Source organism: Pleurodeles waltl, chromosome 8 (genome assembly GCF_031143425.1).
Source record: "Pleurodeles waltl isolate 20211129_DDA chromosome 8, aPleWal1.hap1.20221129, whole genome shotgun sequence".
Lineage (NCBI taxonomy): Eukaryota > Metazoa > Chordata > Amphibia > Caudata > Salamandridae > Pleurodeles > Pleurodeles waltl.
In genome coordinates, this window is record NC_090447.1 from 987,119,904 (window position 1) to 987,144,959 (window position 25,056).

General features: G+C 45.3%; 1 protein-coding gene across 17 annotated transcripts in view; it reads left to right on the top strand.

Annotated features, from left to right (window-relative positions):
- MYCBP2 (MYC binding protein 2) overlaps positions 1-25,056 on the top strand; it is a 1,769,078-nt gene that overhangs the window by 223,965 nt on the left and 1,520,057 nt on the right. For all 17 annotated transcript variants that reach the window (XM_069205243.1, XM_069205245.1, XM_069205247.1 and 14 more), the window contains exons 12-13: positions 4,533-4,737; positions 17,662-17,826. In XM_069205243.1, coding sequence (XP_069061344.1) covers positions 4,533-4,737; positions 17,662-17,826 — 370 coding nt within the window. The remainder of the gene's footprint in view (positions 1-4,532; positions 4,738-17,661; positions 17,827-25,056) is intronic.

Sequence of the window (25,056 nt, forward strand, 5' to 3'; positions counted from 1 at the left end):
GAATCCGATGTTCTAACTATCCTAGATAATATTTTATCCAGCGGATGCACTACCTATCATATCCTAACTGCAGGGGATTTTAGTGCTACTTTTGAGCCCTATCCATTGGCTCAAGAGCATTACCAAGAAGAGGACATCTTTTGGGGTATCCCGCAACTACCAATGAATAAAAGTCACAGACTGAGCAGAACAGCTTACCAAATTGTTGATTTTACACTTGCATATGTCCTTCGCGCTTGCAACGGTCGTTCCTGCTCAGATGTTAATCCTTCTCCTACCTTTAGACATGGAGCTTATAGTAAGTAGCCATATTGATTACCTTCTACTAGACATTCGTTAGTGGGGCACATGGTCGACATGGTGGTAAAGGAATATGAAGAAAGCAACCATGATCCGCTGATTCTATCTATTAAGGGTCTGTTGCCCATAATAGAGGCTCCTGTTTCTAAGGATTATGTGCAGTATCTCACCACGACAAACAACAAGCGGAATGTCAAGTGGGAAGTTATCAATTCCTCTCCGAGCAGTTATATATAGCCTATAGGTAGATCAAATGGAGCTTATGCTTCATTTATGCAAGGATGATAGTAGGCTCCTGGCTGTTCATATGAAACTATTCAATTAAGAACTTATTAAAGAAGCTGCTGCCAAAATGAGAAATAGGTGTAATGAGAGGTGGTACAATCAGTCTTGCGGAGAAGCCAAGTACAAATTATTGAGGGACTTGAGAAGGGGGATAAGAGAGCCAATAAAACAGTCAAGAGAGTATTATGGGCTGGAACTATTTAAGACACGAAGAAGCTGGGAAGGGAAACAATGGGTTGCTCTCTTGGAGGCTGCGAGAACCAACGATGCTTCCAAGTTTTGGAAGCTGGTTTTAAATGACATTAGTGACTCCCGGCCCTTGCCTGTTACATCGATTCCCCCGGTAGTATGGGCCAAACATTTTTGATCACTTTACTCAGGGTACAATGAACCTAATTTTACAGGGCTGAAAACCATCAGGGAAATTAGTGCACCCCCCTTCTCCCTCCATTAAGTCTTCCCTAGCTGAATCTAAGGCAGCAATAGCATCCTTCGATAAAATACCTGGTGACCTCTATAAATCAAACCCCGATATTGAAGCCCCTTTCTTGAATAAGGTCTGTAATGCAGTTGCCACAGGCGTCTCCATTCCTTGTACATAGAGGAGAGCTGAGATAGTCCCTGTGATCCCTCCAACTACCGTCCAATAAGCTTGCTAGATAATTTCCAAAAAATCTTTGCGAAACAGATTCTGTTTCATTTAGAGGAGTGGATTACAGAGAGTGGGGCCATTTCTGACTTACAGGCAGGTTATAGATCTACAGTCTGTACAATAGATCAAGTTTTTTTGAGGTTTTTGGCAATCAAATGGAGGACTGTGGACATCTGAGGTGGAAATTTGTATGTGGCCTTCATTGATCTCCGAGCAGCCTTTGATCTGGTACCCAGGAACAAATTATGTCTGACATTGACTAACATGGGAGTCCCCAGAGGCCTCTTGAGCCTGGAGGTCAATGTCGGGAAAACCAAGTTCATGGTTTGTAGTTCGTGAAAGAAGAAAGTGAAAGCTAGCATGTCAATGAACTCTATTCCACTGGAAAGGGTCAACGAGTTTGACTATTTAGGAATCAGGCTGATGGACTCAGGCAGATGGGATGCACATATTAGAAAAGGAGCGCAATTTATATGCCAAAGAGAGGGGGCCTTGAGCCGCAAAGCTAAAGCTGTTTCCAGTCCCCCATTAAATCCCATCGTAGAAATCTACAAAGTTCAGATCCGGGGAGCTGCACTGTACGGAGCAGAGTTATGGGGTTCTTACATACAGCATAATGCTTTACAAATCAAAGAGAATGATTTCATCAGACACATAGCCAGGAAGGGCACTCCGATGATTCCCCTTAGATTAGATCTTGGGATGAATAGTATTAAAGACGTAGCGGGTTGAAGGCCCCCCTTATACTGGATTTGACCCTGGAGGACAGGAATTGCAACCCTTTCGTGATGCAGTTAAAGATCTACTAAAGAATCAAAGTAGCTGAAAAAAGGTCAGTTGGCTGAGGGAAATGAAATCAGTCTGGGATGATTTGGGTTTCCCACAATTTTGAGAGAGGCCCGACTTGATCCCAGCTAATGCTACTTTGTTGGTCAAACTGAGATATTGGGGGAGGGCCAATGTGCAGATCCTTCACAGTAACAGGGTGGGTCTTTTAACATCAGACTTTTTGCTCTTTAAATAGGAGCCAAGCCTGAGCGATTCCTTGACCTGCCACTACCTTCCCATGCCTGTGCGTTATTCTCCAGTTTAGATAGGGCACTCTTCCAGTCAATACTTTTACTGCCTGGTGGTCGCAGAATAGCCCTGAGGCCAACAAATGCAAAATGTGTAATTCATGTGTGGAATCAACTGAACATGTTTTTTTTTTTTTGTGCTTTTTTTGTCCCTTATATAAAACTCCTAGGTAAAAAAATGATTATTACTCTGTGTAAGGCCTTGTTTTTATATGACCGTGTCAATGCTTACAGAATCTGCAAATATATGACCCGTCTACATTAGTAGTAAGTGCTGCCACTAAATATCTGTCAGCAGTTTGGTCTATTTGCCACAAGGCAATGCTAGCATTGGGTCACAGTGCTTAGCCTGCAGTGCGGGTAAATAACTATTTAACCTTGCGGCTTGGATAGGGTTTTGGGACTGACTTTTTAGTCAGCAAATGGGTAACTATATTCTATTCCTGTTACTTTACTACTATCATCAGCTGTAAGGTGTTCTCTCCGTGGATTTGTTCTGTGTGGTGTGCTATTTTAATACGAATCTGTTAGTTGCTCTAAGCCGTGACATATGACTCTTGTTATACTGTGTACACATTTCTAATGATTGGACCATGCTTAAATTATGTGTTTTTCGAATACAAATCCTTCCTTCCACTTGCTTTGCCTATATGACCCTGCAGGTAGCAGGTTCCCTTTGTCAAAGCATGTTATTTGAATTATCATGAAATTGTATTAATCCACAATACAATTTCAGTATTTTAGATTTTGGGTCGGATTACCTGTTTTTATTCTGATGACTGTATTAATTGGGAAAACCTGAGTTTATATTTATTCTCTTTGTATTGTTGGTTCTTAAATAATTGTATAATTTTAAGTTTGTGATGCCGACTTTTTAGTAGCTTTGGCACCCAAATGTAAAATTATGTAATTGGAGTGTCTTTTTTTAAATTTATTTTAATCTTCGATCGTTGTACCACATTTTTATTATTAACTTTGCATTGACTACCTCATGGACAATGGTGGACTACTGCAGGCTTTGGCCTATGATTGACCCTTTCACTCCCAGTGACTGTGGCTCCAGACAGTTATCTCCAGTTTATATACATTTTATTTTAAGTGTGCTGCTTTGTAAAGCACAGTGATAATAAATGCACTTTTTTGTTTTATCGTTCTACGTGCAAACTTTTATGACCTATGGTCGAAAAAAAAAAAGTACGATTTGAATGGAAGTGCAAAGTGACAAAAAAAAAAAAGGTTGTCCTAAATGTGAAAGGGCAAAGTGCATTTGATGACTGTTAAGTCCCGGATACCAGTTGCGTTTGTAAAAGTGCCAATTATGGTGGAATAGGTGATCAGTAGGCTAATGGGCAAACTTAAGAAATTCAAAGATATGTAAATAGATCGGAAAAAGTGCTTGACACAGATTCTCAGATGTGAAACCAGTAGACGGCTTCAAGCAGCGCAGAAACCCTATGCAGTTTGTGACTTGGGTGAGAAGAACCGGTATTAGATGTGTGGCAGGCATTTACATACAACCTTAAAGAAATTATAGGGACACCATCTTTTGGTAGGAGCAGGTATGGGCAACACGAAAAGGAAACCAGCAGCATTGGTAATTGGTTGCAGTATTTGGTGCCCATGGAATAATAAATGACCAGATCAACACAGCAGGAGAAACAATAATTGAAGCATAAGAAAACCAGAGAAGTCTGAATTTAACTGCATGTGCCCATCCAGTTTGTTTTCATTGTAATGGTTACATCATTGACCGCAATAAGTAGGCTTTTACATTTTTAGGCACAGTTATTGAATATGCATTAGGTACACGTTAATGCCTATTTGGCTCCCATAGTTTTGTGACAGGTCTGTTAATGTATCAGTTAATAAAATTGAAACTAACTTTATTTTAAGTATGTTTTGTGGGACTGCTGTTTTTTTTTAACACAATTGTTCTGCATCAATATTAGTCGGAGCTTACAGTAACACCTTAATATCAGTGTGTTCCTTTGCAATGCCTTGAAGCCCCCTACTTTAAAACGGCCAAGGACGTTGAATAAAATATGCGAAGCGGTTGCAGATGTAATAAACACTGGCTTCGGCTAGGTAAATCTTATTAAAATGTCAATGCAATTGTCACTATACAGATTTAAAACTGTTGGCAGGTGATTGTCCTTTTTTCCTGAATAAAACCTGAGAGATAGAGGCATTTATCACATTCTGTTATTGGGTTCCTACAGGTTTACTACACAGGAAAATATCAGAGTCTTGGAATCAAGCAAGGTGGACCTTCAGCAGGGAAATGGGTGGAACTGCCCATCACAAAGTCTCCAAAGATTATCCAGTTTTCAGTGGGACACGATGGTTCTCATGCCCTGCTTGTTGCAGACGATGGGAGTGTTTTTTTCACCGGCTCCGCAAGTAAAGGAGAAGACGGAGAATCAAGTAGGCAGTGCTATTTTATGCAGATTTGTGTACAAACATCCAAATTGCAACATTTTTGTAGTGAAATTAAGTTTGTGTTTTCTTTAAAATTAAAGTGCACATATATACATTTTTTACCTGAAAATCCAATGTGTTAGTGTTAATTCCATGAAGGTAAAATAGAATTTCATGACACTCAAAAATTCTTGTAGATTTATTTATCTAAAAGGTTTGTAGAGTGATAGTTGGTCGTAAAGAACTTCCGAGGCAGCAGAGAGGTGGTAGTGACTGTAGGAAAGGCAACTGAAAACAGGTAGAATATTCAGACGCAAGGGAACATATTAGCAGTCAGGCATGTGCACAAATCCCTTCTAGTTTTTCTGAATAAGAGATATTTAGATTCACCCCTAGTAGACTAGTGCAGTAGTTCCAATGCTCTGGCTGTGCAGAAAGCAAAGGGCTTGACTGCCTGCACTAGTTTAAGTATACAAAAAAACTGATGGATAGAATGCTTGAATTAATCTCAGTGACTGGTAAGTACTAAGGGCAGTATCCCAGTCCATCGTTATTTTACACACCATGTCACCTCAGTTTGGACTGAGCCAAATGCAAATCAGTCTTGACCCTGCTCCAGTGGGAATGGCACATCCTGAACTTTCCAGCTCAAGTTCTCCCTGAAACAGAACACAAGCGACCCAGCCAGGTATACCATGCTTTCAGTTACAGTGAGTGCGAGACCCATGTATGGGCATACCCATTATACTTACGGCAACAAAAACAAGGTGAAGGATGGAACTACTGACATCCCCTGTTCTGTTTCTGAGATGTGATGCCCTTATTTCAACACAGTCCTCTCAGCAGTATAGAATGTATTTCTAAATTGTGTATTTTTCGCATTATAGATTGGTTCCCTTCCATAATTTTTTGCTTCAGGTGAAGTAAGGTGAGAGTAAGGCATCAGTCGATAAAGACGTTTCCACATTGTACCATTTTTGCAGTGCTCTCCTTAATCCTATGTTTGTTGCGGGGGTCTGCACACCATTACCTCTGCACACTCCTGTATTGAACTGGACTAATTCAAATCTGGTTGGGGCCAGCTTTCAATGTAAAAGCATACAGCCTGGGTATGTACGTGCAGGTCTACATTGTTCTACCTTATAATATTAATAATCGTATGGTGTGTGTTGGCCTGTTGGGCTTCAATTTTTGTATACATTGCAAAATAAATAAAATGTTTAAACAAAAAAAAAAAATAACCACAGCATATAGACCTGTTCAACATTTCTGGTGACTCCCTGCACCTTCCAGACTCTGATACCTCCGCTCATTGATTTACAAATTTAGATGCTCATATTCCTGTGGTACTCAGTGTTGCTGCTGTGGCTGAGAAAGATTCATAACAAAGTGTTGTGTAGGATGGGGCTAGCGAGAGGCAGCTGAAAAAAAATACAGGCCCTTCATGTAAGTCTCACTGCTGGTTCTGCCTCTATTGTGAAGCAATGTCCTCTGCTCCCCTTTGCCTCTTCGCACTGACCCTCAACCTATACTTTTATACTCAGCTGCTTGTAGGTCCCATTATTGGCCTGTACCTTAGTTATTCCTCATGTTACTTTCATTTCTCAGGCTCTGAGTTACTGTTTCTTCCAGTGTGTGGAGCCACTAGGCCTTGGATTCTGATGCTCATTTAGGCAGTGATTTCTTCCTCAGAACCTTGTCCTAGGATCCACAATCTAGGCTAGTCCACGGTCAGCCCTCTCTCCTGGGTCATGTGCATTAACTCTACTCGCCTGTTACTGTGAGTTCCAGCATGAGACAACTTCAGCCAGCATCTCTGCAGCCCTACTATTCGGGCAGACTGTCAGCACTCTATGCTCCTCTCGTTAGGATATCACTCCGCACTGGTTATTGTGATCCCCAGAGTCATCGACTGTTGCAGTGCTAGTGCCATGATATGCCACTTCTGTTCTTTGTTGACTTGCCTAGTGTGGCTGATTGCTGAATCTGTTAGGCACATCGAATGGGCTTTGCTTCCTCCACCTCCTCCTTACTCAGCCCTCTTATCGGGTGACTCCAGACTCCTTCAGCAAGGATCCATGCAGTGCACCCCCTGTCCACCTCCTTCCAGTTTGATTCAGGACCTATAATTTCACAGGATCTATCTGCAATCTTCTAGCTGCCACTGAGCTTCAGATGCCTGACCCTTGGGGGAAGGGATGGAGGGACAGTGGGTGTTGATTGAGGAGGCTTGTTGTTAGTGTAGCGGAGCTGTGACAGTGCATATCTGCCTAGTCGACCACCTTGGTTCCTCCCCTCAATCATTGTTGAATGTTTTATGAAAAAGAAAGACATTGGTTATCTTGTTTGCTTGTGAAATGCTGCCACCTACTGAATTGCCCTAAGGTGCTATTCTCGAAGGGTTACTGTGAGAGATATGTAGTGACATGGGAGGACCAATCAGAGAGCAACTTTGAGGGGGTGCAGAGGGGATCTTGTGACATTGAGAGAGGTCAACAGTCTTTGTTGGTTTTGAGTAATGTGACAATGAGGTCCCTGAGCATTAGGTGGCAGATTCTGTAGCAGAACGTTGAGATGAGTGTGAGACCATTGAGATGGGTGGTGAAGACAAGGGAAGGGTCATGTTGCTCATATGTACAATATTTGGAAGTAATATGCAGTATTAAGTGGGTTTATGTTTAGTACTCGGAATTGATGTAGTTCTTAGAGCATTGAATGTTTCTTGTTGGCCGGTAGTGACAAGTTGAGGGTGGCATGGATCAGACTCTGCAGAGCATTATTAATTAATAGGTAAAACCCTGTCTTTGTCCAACTCAGTGGCTTGAGAGACTGCCTCAGTGGAACGGTGATTAGTTAATTCTATTAATTAAATTAAAACCTTCAGAGCCGTCTGTGCCAAAGAAAAGGCCCTCCCTGAAAGGAAAAAGCAAAGATTAGCGGCACAAGTGACGTGTCAACGAAAGGAGAAGTTTGAGTCCTTAAGGGAATTTCGGATCCCAAGTAAACCTTTGACTTTCTTTGACATCAAGGAGGATGAATCTGCCTTAGAGGCTTCGGGGACACCTGACCCTCATGAAGAGGAAGCCTAAGAGGAGTTATATGAACCTGAAGGGAAGAAGGAATATAAAGGTTCGACAGGGAATCATGGAACGACATTGACTCTGAATCTCCAGAAGAAGAGGTAAATAACTATGCCTGGAGGCCAACACCACCTTATGACTTCACAATGTACAGCAGTCCAGTCAGAAAGGCTGCAGACACAAATGGAGACCCGTTGGAGGAGGAGAAAGGAGATTTCTCGTTTCTCCTCGAGACAGTGCCTGCCAGTAAGGGCAACCTATACCTCCGAATGCTACCCAGCATATTGGATCAAGGTAAAGGAGCCTTTCAGGAGCCTGCCACAGTTAAAGCAACTACTCCCCTAGTGGAAAATAAATATAAACCCTCAACTAAGGACCCCAAATACATGCAGGGGAATGCACCAGAAGACTCCATCATTGTTGCTTCCGCCAGAAAACTAAGCGCTTCGCACACACATCAAAAGGGCCCCCACCAGAAAGGGAGAGTAAGAGGCTCGACATGGTGGAAAGAGATGGAGAGAGAGAGAGGCTTCAAGACAGTGGTAAATTGCTAATTCCAGTGCTCTGTTAAACAGATGTGCTAACCAGCAATTGGATCAAATTGAGACACTTATTCAGAAACTTCCTGAAGAAGGCAAAAATAGAGCCAACACAATAATACAAGAAGGCAAAAACATTGCAAAGACATGCCTGAAGTCTACCTTGGACTCAGCAGACATTGCCAGCAGGCAGATGTGCACAGGCACAAAGTTAAGGAGACATGCCTCGCTTAGAATATCAGTGTTCAAGCAGGAAGTACAAGCCTCCATCATCAACAAACCCTTTACAGGAGATGCACTATTTGGCAAGGTGGTCTGAGTCCTTGCAGCAAATGACAAAGGAGAACAAGAGGGCTGTGGCGATGGGCGTCTTAAAATACAGAGGTGCATTTAGGAGGGGTGGAAGCACACTCCAAAGACAAACAGTCAGGGGACCCTTCCCATCGGGTCAGCAACAAGAGCAAGCACAAACTAGCTTGCACCAAGCCGCACAGCAGACCACATATCAACTTTGGCAACACCCTGCAAAGCAGCCCTTTTGTGCAAGAGTAAGGGGAAGAGGAAAAACCCCCTGAGGTGGAGAAGCCACCAATAAATGACTTAACCACTGAAACAGGGCCCCACAAAACACCAGTGGTAGGCAGAATAGGAAATTACCAACGGCAGTGGACAGAAATCACCATGGAAAATTTGATTTCAAACATGACTTATCTGATAGAGACTTCTAGTTGGAGATTCCTTACCTTAGAATTTTACCTTAGAAATGCCCCCCACCCCTCCCCCCACAAACATCCGAAAGCTTTGAGGGATCGGTCCCTGAAGCTCATGGCGGCCATACACTCGATTCTGCGTCGATCCTGTTCGAGAGGAAGGTCCGGAGACCGGTTGCGAAGTCACCACCATTCTTCTTCGTCCAAGTCATCTGAACATTCAAGTAAGAAGTCGTCATCTAAACGTTCTTCAACTTTGCCCTGTCGCTCACGCAACGCGAGGTGACGTGGTAAGAGTGTCGATGCTCTAGGCCTCTGTCATCGGAGCCTCAGTCTGGGTCCACGCCGCGCCTCCCCGATTTTCCGGGTGCTGGGGCTACCCCGGCCCAACTTACGGAGTTCTATGAGACCATGCTCCTCATATTTGGGCAGCCCAACCCTCCCTCGGTGCCTCCAGGCCCAGGGGAGTCGGTGACGGCCTCCTCGGGTTCAAAATCAGCAACTTCGTCCCGACTCCAGAGGGCACCTCAGGATCTGCTTCCAGATCCGTCCTGACGACGGTCGTGCCAAGGGGACCTTCCCTGGCGTTGGGTCAGACGTCACTGCTCCCGGCGCCGATTGGGCACACAATCTATGTCGACCCTATACTCATTCCTGACGACTTGGAGCCGGAACAACGTTGGTCAACGCCGTTTAAGTTTTCCATGGGCTCTGCTGTGCCCAGGGTTGATCCTGGACTCTATTACTATGGTTAGGAATACGGGGATAGTGTAGTGGGATCTCTGGACCCTTTAGAAGACCAGCTTGAGATTGGACTGGGTACAGGATTTGGGTGATGCCAGTGGGTTGGACACCTCCCCTGCCACTGGCATGTTTTCTCCCCGTACCGTAGCTACGGAGAAGGGAGTGTTTTTTATTCTGTGGTGGTAAGGGCCGCTGAGGTTCTGAACCTTGAGCTTCCTGCTGTGGAGGTCAGGCCTAACCTCCTGACTGAAGTGCTTCAGCCTGGGCCGTTCAGCTTGGAACCATTTTTTCCCCTTAAACATAGTACTTAAGAATGTCCTACTGGGGACCTGGTCCAAACCCAGGACAGGGGCTTCTGTGAATAGGACAATTGCCCGCCGACATCGGGCTGCCCTGAATGTTCCAAATTTCCTTACCCAACACCCTACGCCTGAGAGCCTTGTCATCCAGACTTCTTCATCCTCTGACGCATTTCCTACCACTCCCCCTGACAGGGAATCAAAAAGACTGGACAATCTAGGGAAGATGTTTTCTTCTGCCAGTCTAGCGCTGTGGTCCATAAACACTGAATGCCTTTTGGGCCGCTATTCCCATACTCCCTGGTATACGGTTACGCAAGTGCTGCCTCAAATTCTGGAAGAGGCCCAGAACGTTCTCTCCCAAGCCATGACTGATGGGAGAGATGCAGCCAAGTTCATGATATGTTGTGGACTAGATACGACCGATTCACTAGGGAGATCGGTTGCATCGACGGTGACACTGAGACACCATGCCTCGTTGAGGACATCTGGCTTTTCAGGGGATGTCAAGCAATCTTTGATGGGCATACCCTTTGATGACACTCGTCTCTTCGGAGACCAGGCAGACTCAGCGCTCGAGCGCTTTAAGCATTCACGGACTATGGCTTGGTCCCTTGGCCTCGCAGCCACTCCTCGCCCCCCTCAGTCCGCCTCTCACTCCTTCTGTGGCTATGCAAGGGGCACCCAACAGCACCTTTTTCCACCGGGCCACCAACCCGCGCATGCTGTACAGCCCCTGCTCGGACGCGGCATCCACAGAGCTCGTGGATCAGGGAATCAGCGGACCGCCCAGTCCATCCCCATCCCCTCCTCTGCCTCAAAACCTTCCTAGTCTGTTGGGACATCTAGGAACAGCTGGCGGCAGAATTCGTCATCATCTGCCCCACTGGGAATCCATTACTACGGACAGATTGTCCGGAGGGGCTACTCCCTCTCCTTCAAGACTTCTCCTCCAGCCATGCCACCATCATTTGATCACCTGTCGAAGGATCATTTGTCACTTCTACGTGAGAAAGTCAAAGCTCTCTTGAACAAGGGAGCCATAGAGAGGGTCCCTGTGCCAGAAGGAGGTCATGGTTGCTATTCCCACTACTTTCTGGTGCCCAAAAAGGACAAGGGCCTTCACCCTATCCTAGACCTCTGGTCCCTCAATCTACCCCTCAAGGAGAAGTTCAAGATGTTAACCCTGGCTCAGGTCCTTTCTGCCCTGGACCCTGGAGACTGGATGGTTGCGTTGGACTTGCAAGGATGCCTGTTTCCATATTTCCGTCTGCCGGCACACAGACATTATCTATGATTCGTGGTAGATCACCAGCACTTTCAGTTCACCGTGCTCCCATTTGGCCTTACCAGTGCTCCTCGGGTGTTCACGAATGTAATGGTAGTGGTTGCTGCTCATCCCCGCGCAGGTTAGGGGTTCCAGTCTTCCCCTACCTCGATGACTGGTTGTTGAACGCAGACATGCCCCAGAAAGTTGTCTCCCACCTCTAGACTACGGCAAACCTCCTGCATTCGCTGGGGTTCACTATCAACGTGCCAAAGTCACACCTGACTCACTCTCAGACGCTCTTTCATCAAAGCTTTTCTGGACGCAGTGCAGTTTCGGGTTTATCCTCTCGAAAAGAGAGTCCACAATATTCGGGCTATGATACTGATGTTTCAGCCTCTATCCTGGATTTCGGCGAGAATGACTGAGGCTGCTGGGCCTCATGGCCTCCTGCATCCTGCTGGTCCAGCATGCCAGATGGCATGTGCGCAGGCTCTGCAGTGGGACTTGAAGTTCCAGTGGGCACAGCATCAGGGGAATCTGACATCGTTCATATCTTGGAGGGAACCTGCAGTGGTGGTTGTCAAATCCAGATTGGGTCAGTGGCAGATCCCTCGCCCTTCCCCAACCAGATCTCACAGTAGTGACAGATGCACACTCCTGGGATGGGGCGGCCACATGGGAGAGGCGGAGATCAGAGGCCTCTTGTCTCTGGTGGAGTCCGGGCTCCACATCAACCTTTTGGAGCTCTGGGGTGATCCAACTTGCATTGAAAGCATTCCTATCCTCTCTGAAAGGGAAAGTGGTGTAGTTGTTCACTTACAACACCACTGCCATGTGGTATTGCAACCAGCAGGGCGGAGTGGGGTCGTGGACCCTTTGTCAAGAGGCTCTTCGCCTCTGGACATGCCTGGAACGCCAGGGCATTTCCCTGGTGGTTCAACATCTGGCGGACTCTCTGAATGTCAGAGCAGAACAAACTCAGCCATCGATGCGTAGTCGATCAGGAATGGCGTCTCCATCCGAAGGTGGCACAAGGTGTCTTTCAGCAGTGGGGAGAGACTTGGTTAGATCTGTTCGCCTCCGAAGAGAACGGATTCCGTCACAAGTGGAACTCAGGCCTCCTGTACGCCTTCTGCCCAGAGTTCTTAAGAAGATCAGGCAAGACCAGGCATATGTAATCTTGGTGGCTCCAGACTGGGCACGAAGAGTCTGGTATCCTGCTTGAGCATGGCCATCAATCCTCTGATCAGATTGCCCCTTCGGGAGGCTATTCTGTCGCAGCAGCAGGGGGCAGTTATCCACCCAAACCTGTCCAGTCTCTGCCTCCTTGCATGGAGATTGAGCGGCGACAGTTGACAGCTTTTGACCTTCCACCCGAAGTCTGTAAGGTCATCTTGGCAGCCGGGCGTCTCTCCACCAAAACGGTATACGCCTGTTGGAAGAAATTTGTGGCATGGTGTATCAATAAATCTGTTGATCCCCTCTCTGCACCTCTCACAGAGGTTCTCCTCTTTATTCTCTCTCTCTTGCCCAGCAGGGCTCTGCTCTGGGCATTCACAAGGGATATTTGTCTGCCATGTCTGCCTTCTTACGGCTACCAGACCAACCTTCTCTTTTCAAATCTCCCATTGTTGGGAGGTTTCTTAAAGGTCTACTTATGTTTCCTCCCTTTCCGTTCATCATGCCACAGTGGGATTTGAACTTGGTCCTCATATACCTCCTGTACGCCCCTTTCGAGCCTCTCCACAACTGTCCTTTACGGCTCTTAACCCTTTAAATAGCCTTCTTGATTGCCATCACCTCTGCTTGCAGAGTACGTGAGCTTCAGGATCTTTATTCGAAGCCACCATGCCTCGCAGTGCATCCTGACTGTGGTGCTTCGTACCAGGCCTTCCCTTCGTCCCAAAGTGGCAACACCCTTTCACGTAGGCCAATCTATCACCTTCCTACTTTTCACGCACCCTCACATCCCTCTCATGAGGAGGAGAGACTCCACTGTCTGGATCCAAAAAGAGCGTTGGCGTTCTACCTAGATCGAACCAAAGAGTTCCTGTTGGACAATCAACTCTTTGTGGGATATTTGGGTGCGAAGAAAGGGAAGGTGGTGAAGAAGAGGACCATCTCACGATGGGTAGTCCTCTGCATCAAGATGTGCAACGCTTTGACGAATAAGCAACCCCTTGAGGGTTTGCGCGCTTATTCAACCAGAGCAACTGCTGCTACCACAGTGTTAGCGCGTGGTCAGTCAGGTCCGCAGGGATGGCTATTTTGGCCATTCGGACCTTCAGGACTTTTTGGTGTGATCTTAGTTCGCAGCCCACCACCTGGGATGGTATTGCTCGGGGATCTATTCTAAGGTAAGGAATCTGCAACTAGAAGTCTCTATCAGGTGTACAAGTTACTTAACTTCGGTAACAATATATCTGGTAGAGACATTCTAGTTGCAGATTCCTTACCGACCCACCCATCCTCCTCGCACTGCAAACTGATTTCTAGGAAAGGGTACTTCCCTCCAAGGGCCCTAGTTTTGGTGCACCATTCTCAGTTCTTCATGGCTCCGCGCTGTTGGTGTGGAAATTCATGAAAAGAAACTGACATCAGCGCGCCGGGGTGGTGCCTATTTATGACCGCAACGTCATCATGGCAACCACTACGCCTGCGGAGTCGACCGTCTCCACCTAATGGCGCGCAGGGGGTACTGCTCGAAGAAAAATCTCCGGATTCAGTCTGACACCTGGGTTAAATTCGAAGGTAAGGAATCTGCAACTAGAATATGTCCCTACCAGATCTGTCGTTACTGAAGGTAAGTAACTTGTCTGTTACGGATTCTGCATAGAACTAATCAAACAACCACCAACAGTTCCCCCAAAACTAAAACAATATCAAAAGGTGGAGCTCATAGAGCTCAGGAAAGAGGTCAAAGAGCATCAATAGAAAAGGTACCAGTAAAGGAATGAAACAAAGGAAACTACTCATCCTACTTCCTGGTCCTCCCACTAAGACGAATTCTGGACCTCAGGTTCATAGAAAATTAATCTGCATACAACATTTTAAGATGACAGAGTAATCCCACTCCTACAAAAAGGGAGGTATTTGGCAACATTATACCTAAAGGATGCCAATCTACACAGACCCATGAATCAATCATACAAATGGTACCTGCGATCCATACTGGAGAAAATACACTATCAGTTCAAAGTCCTACCATTCAACATTAAGTCTGCACCAACGGTCATTACAAAATGCCTAGCAGCCGTCGCAGCCTTTGTGAAAAGAAAAGGAATACTTGTATACGCATACCTAGACAACTGGCTTGGAAAGGCGAAGACAAAACAAAAATGCCAAAGGGGCATTCAAACATTGATCACATCCTTAGAATGCCTGCGGTTTTCCATATACCACAAAAAGTTGTATCCACAACTGGAACAGGAAAATGTTTTACTAGGGACGACACTGAACTCCAAAACATCATGGGCATACCTGACTCAGAAGAGATTAAAAGCGATGGCTGAGCAAGCTCATCTATGCCAAAAGGGGCAGTCTGACAGGGAGGACAGTCATGAAGCTAATGGGCATAGTAGCATCATGCATTCCACTCACAACTCATGCAAGACTGCACATGAATCCCTTCCAGGAATGGTTATGCAACAATTGGTCACAAGCCACCGGGAGGTGGAAGGATTTAGTGGTTGTAGCTGAAAAGATACAAAAGGAGGTACAATGGAGGACATCAAAGAACATAACCTTTGGAAGACCATTCAAAACCCCTACTCCAACTGTGAGCATCACAGAAGAAGAATCCTACAAGGGATACGGAGCACACACGGCAACCTGAAGGTATGAGGACAATGTAACAACACAGATGCAGTAAAACACTTCAATTTCCTGGTGTTGAAGACAGTGTTCCTAGCTTTGAATGCTTTTCAGGTACACATTACAGGGAAAACTACTGATACAAGTAGACAATATAACAACTATGTTCTATCTGAACAAACAGGAGGCATGAAGTCATTCACCCTGAGCAAACTAGCCCAGGAAATATGACAATGGGTGATACCAAAGAGGATTAAACTGCAAACTCTTCACCTACCAGGCAAAGAAAACAAAGAGGCAGGCAAACTAAGCAGACAATAAATCACCTCCCTCAAGTGGGAACTGAAACTGGAAGCCCTGGAGAGTATCTTCAGGGCCTGGGGCAAACCAACAATCAAGCTGTTCGCAACATCAGGGAGCAAAAAATGGCAACACTTCACCTCCAGGTTTCAACACCACCAGTTGGAGGGGCATGCCCTGGTCAAGGAGATTTACTTATGCCTTTTCACCATTTCCCTTAATCCCGAGGTGCTGGAGAAAGCCAGACAACCAGGGACAAACCTCCTCCCAATAGCCCCTCAATGGGTCAGACAAACCTGGTACTGAAACCTTTAAGAGATGTCCATGGGACAAATGATCAGGATCAAGGTGGAATGGAACCTCCTTACAATGCGGTGGGGGAAGGTGTACCAGCCAGAGCCAGCAGAACTCAGTCTAGCAGCCTGGCCCCTGAACACGAGTTTGAACATCTACTGTAGGAAGTTGGCAAAAGAACACTGGTGCTGGGGCCTGGTTAGCAGGCCTCAGCACACTTTCAATTCAAAACATAGCATCAGCAAAGGCAAAAAGTCAGGGGGTAACCATGCCAAGGAGGCATTTCCTTACATCTACAGTAACCACTAAGAACTATGGAAATATTAAAGGAAGCAAGGAAACCTACTACAAGCAATGCTATGCTGCAGAGTGGAGAAGGTATCTCCACTGGTGCGTTAGAAACAAAACATGGGAAACAAGAACAAGACATCAAACTGCATTTAAATACCTCACTCACCTGTTGGATGGCAGGATAATCTATTCAACGTCCATCGTGCACCTGGCAGCCATAGTAGCGTACACCGGGGGCACATCATGTAACAGCTCCTTCACCTTACCAGTGGTGAAAAGGCTCTTAGAGGGATCAAATAGAATTGCATCCTCTGGAACAGCACCCGCACTGACAAAACCCTTTGAGCCTGTGCACAAGGCAGATCTCTGATCAGTCCTACTAAAGACAGCATTCTTAATTGCTATCACATCACATCACTACAGAGAGTAAGTGAACTACGAGCATTAACAACACAGGAACCATACATGCTAACAAACAAGGACAAAGTGGTTCTCAAAACAAACCCATAGTTCTTATCCAAAATAGGGAGCAATTTTCATGTCAAAGCCTTCAACTACCAGTATTATTCAAAGAACCACAACCAAAAATGGAAACAGCCCTACACACCTCAAACTTAAGGAGACCTGCAAGAAACTAAACCGTTTTAAAAAGAAAACCAATTGTTAATCTCCTATGCAAAATCAACCAAGAGCTCTCCAGTAACCAAAGGAACAGTCACACAATGGATTGTGAAAACAATACAGATTTGCTACTAAGCTGTTGGAAAGACACTTCCATCACGCCCCAAAGCTCACTTAACAAGAAAGAAGGGCTTAACTCTAGCGTTTCTAGCAAACACGCCCATAGACACAATCTGCGCAGCTGCAACATGGTCCCCTCCTCACACATTTGCAAAACTTTACTGGTGGACATCCCAATGAACCAGGAACCAGAAGTGGAACAAAGAGTACTGCAGCACCTGTTTGCAAGTTCTTTCTCATTTCATCCCAACCAAACCAGAGAAGGATACTGCTACATAATCTAATGCACAGCATGTGAATCCAGAAACGGGTTCATGCTGCAAAACGAAATGGTTACTTACCACTAGTAGTAGTTTTACAGCCTGAAGAGTTTTCTGAGTTCACATGCGACCCACCCACCTCCCCAGAATTGGAAAACAATGCAATCAGGTGGGAAGGGAAAAGACCGATGAAAAGCAACAAGCAATAAACTCCAAACCAGAATAAATAATCCGAAGATGGCCACTACGCCCAGGGACATTCGGGGCGCCATCTGACGTCACGCAGGGGACGGACATGCCACCAAATAGTGGTCGACGACACCCACCAAAAAAAAAAAAAACATTTCTGATCCCAGCCATTAGATAGCGGACTAATGCACAGCAGGTGAATCCAGAATTCTCTTCAGGCTGCAAAACTACTCCTACTGGCAAGAAACTATTTTGTTGACCTTGCAAACCCCAGATTATTAATATTGGAATGTATATTTTTTGTGATTCTGTGGACCCTACAGAATTCATTGTAATGTATAAATCACTGGATGGCCTTTTTTTTTTATTTCTTTTTTTTAAACTCGTCTTTGTTTTTCAGCTAAAAGCAGACGTCAATCAAAGCCCTACAAGCCTAAAAAATTGATAAAAGTGGACGGGAAGATTGTGGTGAACACCGCATGCAATAATGGGAGCAGTTCCATCATTACAAAAGAGGGAGAGCTCTACATGTTTGGAAAAGATGCCATTTATTCTGACAGCTCTTGTAAGTTTTATGTTTAATGGGTAATTGTGTGAAGGAGGGCACTTTTGCAGGAGGGGCCTCTTTGGATGGGAGAAACATTCCAGGTGCAATCAAAACCAGTTTAAAGTGGTATGTTTGAACATTTTCAGCAATGTGTTTTTCACTAATACATGTAGGCAAAATGGATAGTTGGGAAATTAAATGCCGTAAGAATTCTCAGACTGTTTTTCTTGTTAAAAATATTCTGGATTTTTCCTCATTTTGGAAGCCATTTTATTATATAAGTCAATCAATTAGATTATTTTGGTTTACATAAAGCTTAAACCATTCTATTGCAAGACATTAAAATCATTGGGTTCCATAAACAAAACAGCATACTCTCACTTATAAGCAGTTACACATGAACAATCCAATCTTGTTGACAGTTCCTGATCTGAATCTTTTTGGAATAGGACTATATATAGAGTTTTACACACATCATAGCACTGGCAAAAGAAGAAAAAGTACTTCGACACGTCACTAGGTAGGTAGGCTATCACTTGAAAATGAAAATGTATATCAGTTGCAAGTAAATATTAAGTGACGACTGTAAATGTTAGACAGATCCACATCTAAATCTGACCACTAGATAACATTCGAATGAATGGTCTTCAATCCTCAAAGAAGCTTCCAAACCTTTTACAGTTTTTCAAGGGAGATGAGGTTTAGCGGTTTACAGATGATCCATGCTTTCTCACCCGATCAAGCTCTAATCTAGGAGGGTGTTTCAGTTCAACTTTTTTTCTACCGTCCTTATGTATTTCAGCCAAGAAATTTCATGCGAAAGATTGAATGAGAGGCAGTCATTTATGATTGTCCTATTTAGTCTCGCTGGTGATTTGTGCCACATGGAAACCTTTAAAAATAGGTGCCACTTTTATGTGTTTCCGCATACTCAAAGTATGTAGTAGAGCAGATGGGTAGATTGTGGCAAGCTCAGCATGTTCTTTCGGCGTCTTTTCATGGGTATCTGAATACAGTATGTGTTAACATATCCCCAAATTCCTGCTCCAGAGGTCAGTTTGAGAATACATTTAACATTGTAGGCTGTTAATCATCTGGGCCAGAGGTATGTGGTATAATCTTGGTGCAAATCTGAGTACAGTCTCAACAGTGGGTACAATTTATGGTCAAGATCTGAGTTGTGGCGGGGGATTTTTGCTCCTCTAGATAGATAATGGGCCTTGAAGACCCATCAGACCAGGTGGAGTGAGTCTTTCCTCGTTCATGGGTTGAGTTGCATACCATTGCTTTAGACTTAGCAATGTTTATCATAAAGCCAGAAACTGCTTGGTAAGGATAGAGCTCTTCCAACAATCCTGACATGGAGCAGAGCGGATCTGAGAGTCTCACCAAAATTCTATCTGATTTACATAGTCCATTTAGATATATGTACTATAGTTCATGTGCTTTTAAGATCTTTTTTGGCGTTGTCACTCCGTTGGCACCCAGGGACTAAAGCCTGATTGATCTGGGTCTGACATCAGCAGCCCAAGTTGCATGTAAACCTGTGAGTATTTTAGTATGTAGATTCAAAAGGGAGGTGGATCTTTTGGAGTCTTTGCCGGAGTTAGAAACTATGGTCACAGCTGCATCTGACATGGTCTGCTAGATGTCTGTGCCACCAAGTGGTTAATTGTCTAGTTGGCAATGGGACCAGTAGCTTGTAGCAGTTTTTATAGGAAGCCATGGTAAAGTCATTGAGGCCAGGGACCTTGCCTATTTTCAGTAGATGAATGGATCCTGTCGCTTCTTTTACTGCAATTGGGTCCTTAAATGCTTTGGCATGTGCTGCAGGAACGCTGGGACCAACACGGGAGTTAATGCAGTGTCTAACCAGGTCAGCTTCCACTGGTTCTTCGTCATATAGTTGTGATAAGTCTAAAATGACTGTACTGTTTTACTGTCCCTTTGGTGTTCTTGCCCCTGACTATCCTTATTCTTACTTACTAGTTCTCTGTCGATTTTAGCCCTCAGTTGTGCTTAGGGATTTGCCCGCTCACTTACCAGAAGTGCAAAACGCGTGTTCTTAACAGGGTGTATTATGCTCTATTTATCTCTAAGTCTTTAACTTGGGTCCTGGGCGCTATAATCTTATGCCATGCTTTCTTTGATACAGTTCTTTGATGTTCTAATTCCAGGAAAAAACAGTTGACTTGTCAGTTGTGCTTTAGTCTTGGTGTTGGCTGCCTTTAAATATACTTCTGTTGATATAAAATGCCCTCTCAACACTGCCTTAAGTACATCCCAAAGGAAAGGTGGGGCCATGTCACTAGTGCAATATTCATAAGGTAAGTACAGATAGTCCCTTCAATCTCAGATCTTAGTGCTATATGATAAAGTTGCTTGTTGTTTAACCTACAGTTGTCTCGTTGGTGTGACACTGTCTTTCAGTATTGTGTGGGTGATTGAGGCATGAATGGCTTAAACTATGTGCCCAATTGTGAGTTCTTCAACCCTTAGCTTTAGGCTAAATTAAATTAGTATGTGATCAAGGTGGAAATATGTACCATGTGCATCTGAATAATAAGTGTACTCTGCTTCCTTACTACCTCCCGATATCAATAGGACCAGCAAGTCTAGCCATGTTTTAAATGGAGGGGAAGCTGTGCTGTTGCATTGTGTGATTTCTCCCTGATATTGTCTGACAGTGTTAAGGCATAGACAATACACCATTTCGATTCTGCCCAAAGTGCCATCACAGTTTTGCACAGAAGGAAAACCACTAGGTTTGTAATCTCTGTCTTTCATTGGATCACCAAAGCGACAACTGTGTAGAGTTTAAATCAAAAACTTTGAAGGTGAGAGAAGAACAGAAGCAGACACATCACGCCATGCAGGGCCAGAAAGAGAGACTATCGCATAGAGACCTGGGATTGTTGAGCGAGGAGGAGGATAATATTGCCAAGGTGGCCGAAGGAGAAGCCTCAGACGTTGACATGAGGTTCATTGACGTCAAAAAAGAACATTGAAAGTCGGAGGAAAAAAGTCCAAGTAATGCCAAAGAAGTATGTGGAATCAGAGTGTTCTTCATCAAACTCTTAATCAGTTAAAACTGCATAGGTGTCGAAGATCTCACTGACTGAGAGTAAGCACAAGTCAAAAGAACTCCTCGGGTTCAACTGAAAGGATACTGCAGGAGACCTGACTACAGAGAAAGACGGCGTCAAAAGAGAACCGAAGCTGGGAAAAGACAAAAAAGCAATTGAGGGAGACGTCGACGACAGAAGGCTCTCAACATCAAAGAAAGTTGGCACTCCTGCTCGAATTTGAAGATCGATCAACCAAAATCAAACTAAAGACAGTCTTGAAGCAGAGATGGCTGCAGTTCTTCAGAAGAAGAATGAGTTTGACGCTTCTCTGTAGATGTACTTAATTCTGCTGAATGCCTCGACGTAACAGGTAGAAGAGATAAAAGATGTTGAAGAACTTAAGCCCCCAACAATACCTTAAACCTCTTTAGGAGGAAGAACAAGACATCATCTTTGAGGAAGAAAACGACAGAATCACAGGGCAAGTTCCAGGACAAGGAAGGGTTCAGGGTACCTCAGGGTGCAATGGGAAGATCTCTGAACATGTTACCCAGAAAAGGGAATATAGACAACCTTTGAAGCCTTCACCTCTAGATGACATTGGTATGTACAATCAACTCATCTAAAGGGCTGGAGATAAGTGCAGTGTACGGTTAGAGGAAGAGAAAGTCACAATCGTGCTTTTTACCAGAGAGTTTGCTACGATCTCAGAGCCAAACTCAAGATCTCCCTATGTTGCTAAACATACTGTACCAGGGAAGAGGGGCCTTCCAACAACTGGCAACATACAGGTGCATAACACCAAGGGGCGAAAAGAACTATAAGCATTCCTCAAAGAACCCATCTTAAATCAGAGGCACATTACCCTGCATACTCTTTGCAGAAACAGCAAGAAAGAGAGCAATTATTCTCACAACATTTGGGCCGCCTCCGGACAAGGAAAGCAAAAAAAATGGATATGTTGGAAAGATCATTTGAAAGGGGAGCTGCTACACAGTGGCACATTTCCAACTCTAATGCATTACTAAACAGGTTTGCCTATCCGTATTGGGAAAAGATGTCAGAGCTCATTAAACTCCTCCCTGAGCAATACCGCAAAAGGGCAGCATCCCTCGCAGAGGAAGTATAAAACATAGCAAATACCTATCTGAAATCAGCTCTTGATGCTGCAGATACAGCAAGGAGACAGACGATGGTGGGGACCACCCTAAGAAGACATGCTTGGCTAAGAGTGTCTGGATTCAAAAGCGAGGTCCAAGCAAATATAATCAACACTCTCTTTAATGGGGAATAATGTTTGGAAGTGCGTGGATGACACATTGCAGCAACCAAAGAAGGACAATGAGACTGCAAAATCCATGGGGGCCTTGCAGATCAGGAAAAACTTAACAGGATTCACATCTACCAGAAGTCCTGTTGGGAGAATGTAGGAAAATGGCTCCTTGTTGCAGTTACCTCGCAGCAAGTGTTGTGCCACCCTAAGGGACCCCTCACCTAACAATACACACTGCCATTCCAGATTGTGTGTGTTTGTTGGGAGAAAAAGGCAAAGTCGACATGACATCCCCGTCAGGGTGCCATGCACACAAAATGCTGCCTGTGGCATAGGTAAGTCACCCCTCTAGCAGGCCTTAAAGCCCTAAGGCAGGGTGCCCTATACCACAGGTGAGGGCATAGCTGCATGAGCAATATGCCCCTACAGTGTCTAAGTCCATTCTTGGACATTGTAAGTACAGTGTGGCCATATTAAGTATATGGTCTGGGAGTTTGTCAAAATGAACTCCACAGTTCCATAATGGTTACACTGAACACTGGGAAGTTTGGTACCAAACTTCTCAGAATAATAAATCTACACAGATGCCAGTGTTGGATTTATTTAAAAATGCACACAGAGGGCATCTTAGAGATTCCTATGGAATTTTTCCCCATAGTGCAGGACTAACTGGTCTGTGCCAGCCTGCCACTGAATGGTGAGTTTCTGACCCCCTGGGGTGAGAGCCTGCTCCCCCCTCCCCCCCATGCAGGAACTGTGACACCTAGCAGTGAGCCTGAAAGGCTCACGCTTTGTGTTACAATGCCCCAGGGCACTCCAGCTAGTGGAGATGACCAGCCCACGGACAAAGCCCCACTTTTGACGTCAAGTCCGGGGAGATAATGAGAAAAACACGGAGGAGTCACCCCCTCAGCCAAGTCCACCCCTAAGGTGACCAGAGCTGAAGTGATCCTCTCCTTGTAAAATCCTCCATCTTGTTTTGGAGGACATAGCCTAATAGGGATAGGGATGTGCTTCCCTCCCCTAAGGAAGGGAGCCAAAGGAGGGTGTATCCACCCTCAAGGACAGTAGCCATTGGCTACTACCCTGTGACCCTAACACACCCCTAAATTCAGTATTTAGGGCCTCCTCTGAACCCAGGATTTCAGATTGTTGATGACCTACAAAGAAGGACTGCCTAGCTGAGAAGAAGGAAGACAACTGCTTTGGCCCCAGCCCTACTGGCCTGTCTCCAACTTCAAAGAACCTGTACCAGCGAAGCATCCTGCGGGCCCAGCGACCACAGCTGACTCAGAGGATTGCCCTGCAAGTACAAAGGACCATGAAACTCCAGTGGACAGCGGACCTGTCCAACCAAGCAAGAAGAAACAATCTTTAAAGGGACTCCCATCTCACTCCAGAAGCAGGAGTCCTCACCACTCTGCACCCAACGCCCCTGGCCCGTGTCCAGAGAAACCAACGACCCAGAGAGGATCCTCAGGTGACTGACGACGTGTCCACCCTGGGCTAACCTCTCTGCACCCCCCACGACGACGCCTGCAGAGAGAATCCCGAGGACTGCCCGGGATGAAGAAATCAGACGCCTGGAGAAGCACTGCACCCACAGCCCCCAGGCCCGGGAAGAACCTACCATCAGTGCAGCAGTGACCAGCAGGCGGCCCTCACCCTTGCCCAGTCGGTGGCTGGCCTGAGAAGTCCCCCTGTGCCCTGCCTGCAACGTCTGAGTGACCCCCGGGTCCCTCCATTGAAACCTATTACAAACCTGATGCCCTGTTTGCCCACTGCACCCTGCCACCCCTGTGCCGCTGACTGTGTGCTTTGTGCGCCTACTTGAGACCCTCTCCCCAGTGCTCTACTAAACCCCCCCCCGGTCTGCTCCCCGAGGACGCAGGTATTTACCTGCCAGCAGACTGGAACCGCAGCACCCCCTGTCTCCATAGGTGCCCATGTTATTTTGCCTCCTCTTAGACCTCTGCACCTGACCGGCCCTGTGTTGCTGGTACTGGGTGTTTGGGGTTTACTTGAACCCCCAACGGTGGGCTACCTAAGCCCCGGAGACTGAACTTGTAAGTGCTTTACTTACCACATTAACCTACCTGTACTTACCTCCCCCAGGAACTGTTGAATTCTGCAGTGTCCACTTTTAAAATAGCTTATTGCCATTTTATGAAAAACTGTGTACATTACTGTTTTGGTTCAAAGTCCTAACTATATCTATGCAAAGTACCTTACAGTTAATGTACTTACCTGCAATTTGAATGTTGTGGTTTTAAAATGAATTAAGAAAATTGTATTTTTCTATATAAAAACCTATTGGCCTGGAGTGAAGTCATTGAGTGTGTTCTCGTTTATTCCCTGTGTGTGTACAACAAATGCTTAACACTACCCTCTGATAAGCCTAACTGCTCGACAACACTACCACAAATAGAGCATCAGTATTATCTATTATTGCCTCTGTCAAACCTCTTGGGGAACCCCTGGACTTTGGGCACACTATCTCTCACTTTGAGATCGTATATACAGAGCCAGTGTACTACAGATAAGTTTCCAAGGCGCAGCCTCACATCAGGGAATGCAAATCTCCAGACAAAAGCAGGCTCAACAGTGGCAGTATCAATCTACACCACAGCAACCCCTATTAAGCGAGAGCAAGAGGGAGACCGCAGCCACAAAGGAGGAGCAGAAACTCCAGCTATTAAGTGCCTCTATAAATAGGAGCCCCCTCCCACTCCACTCTTGTGGAAGGTAAAATAAAGAATTTCTTCAGAGAGTGGGAGAACATAACAGACAAATTGATAATAAACATTATATGATTTGGCTATTGCATAGAACTAATAAAGTCCCCACTGTTAGACCTGGCTTCCTTAGGGTGGTCTTACCCCAGACGTTTTGCCTTTACCTCCTGTT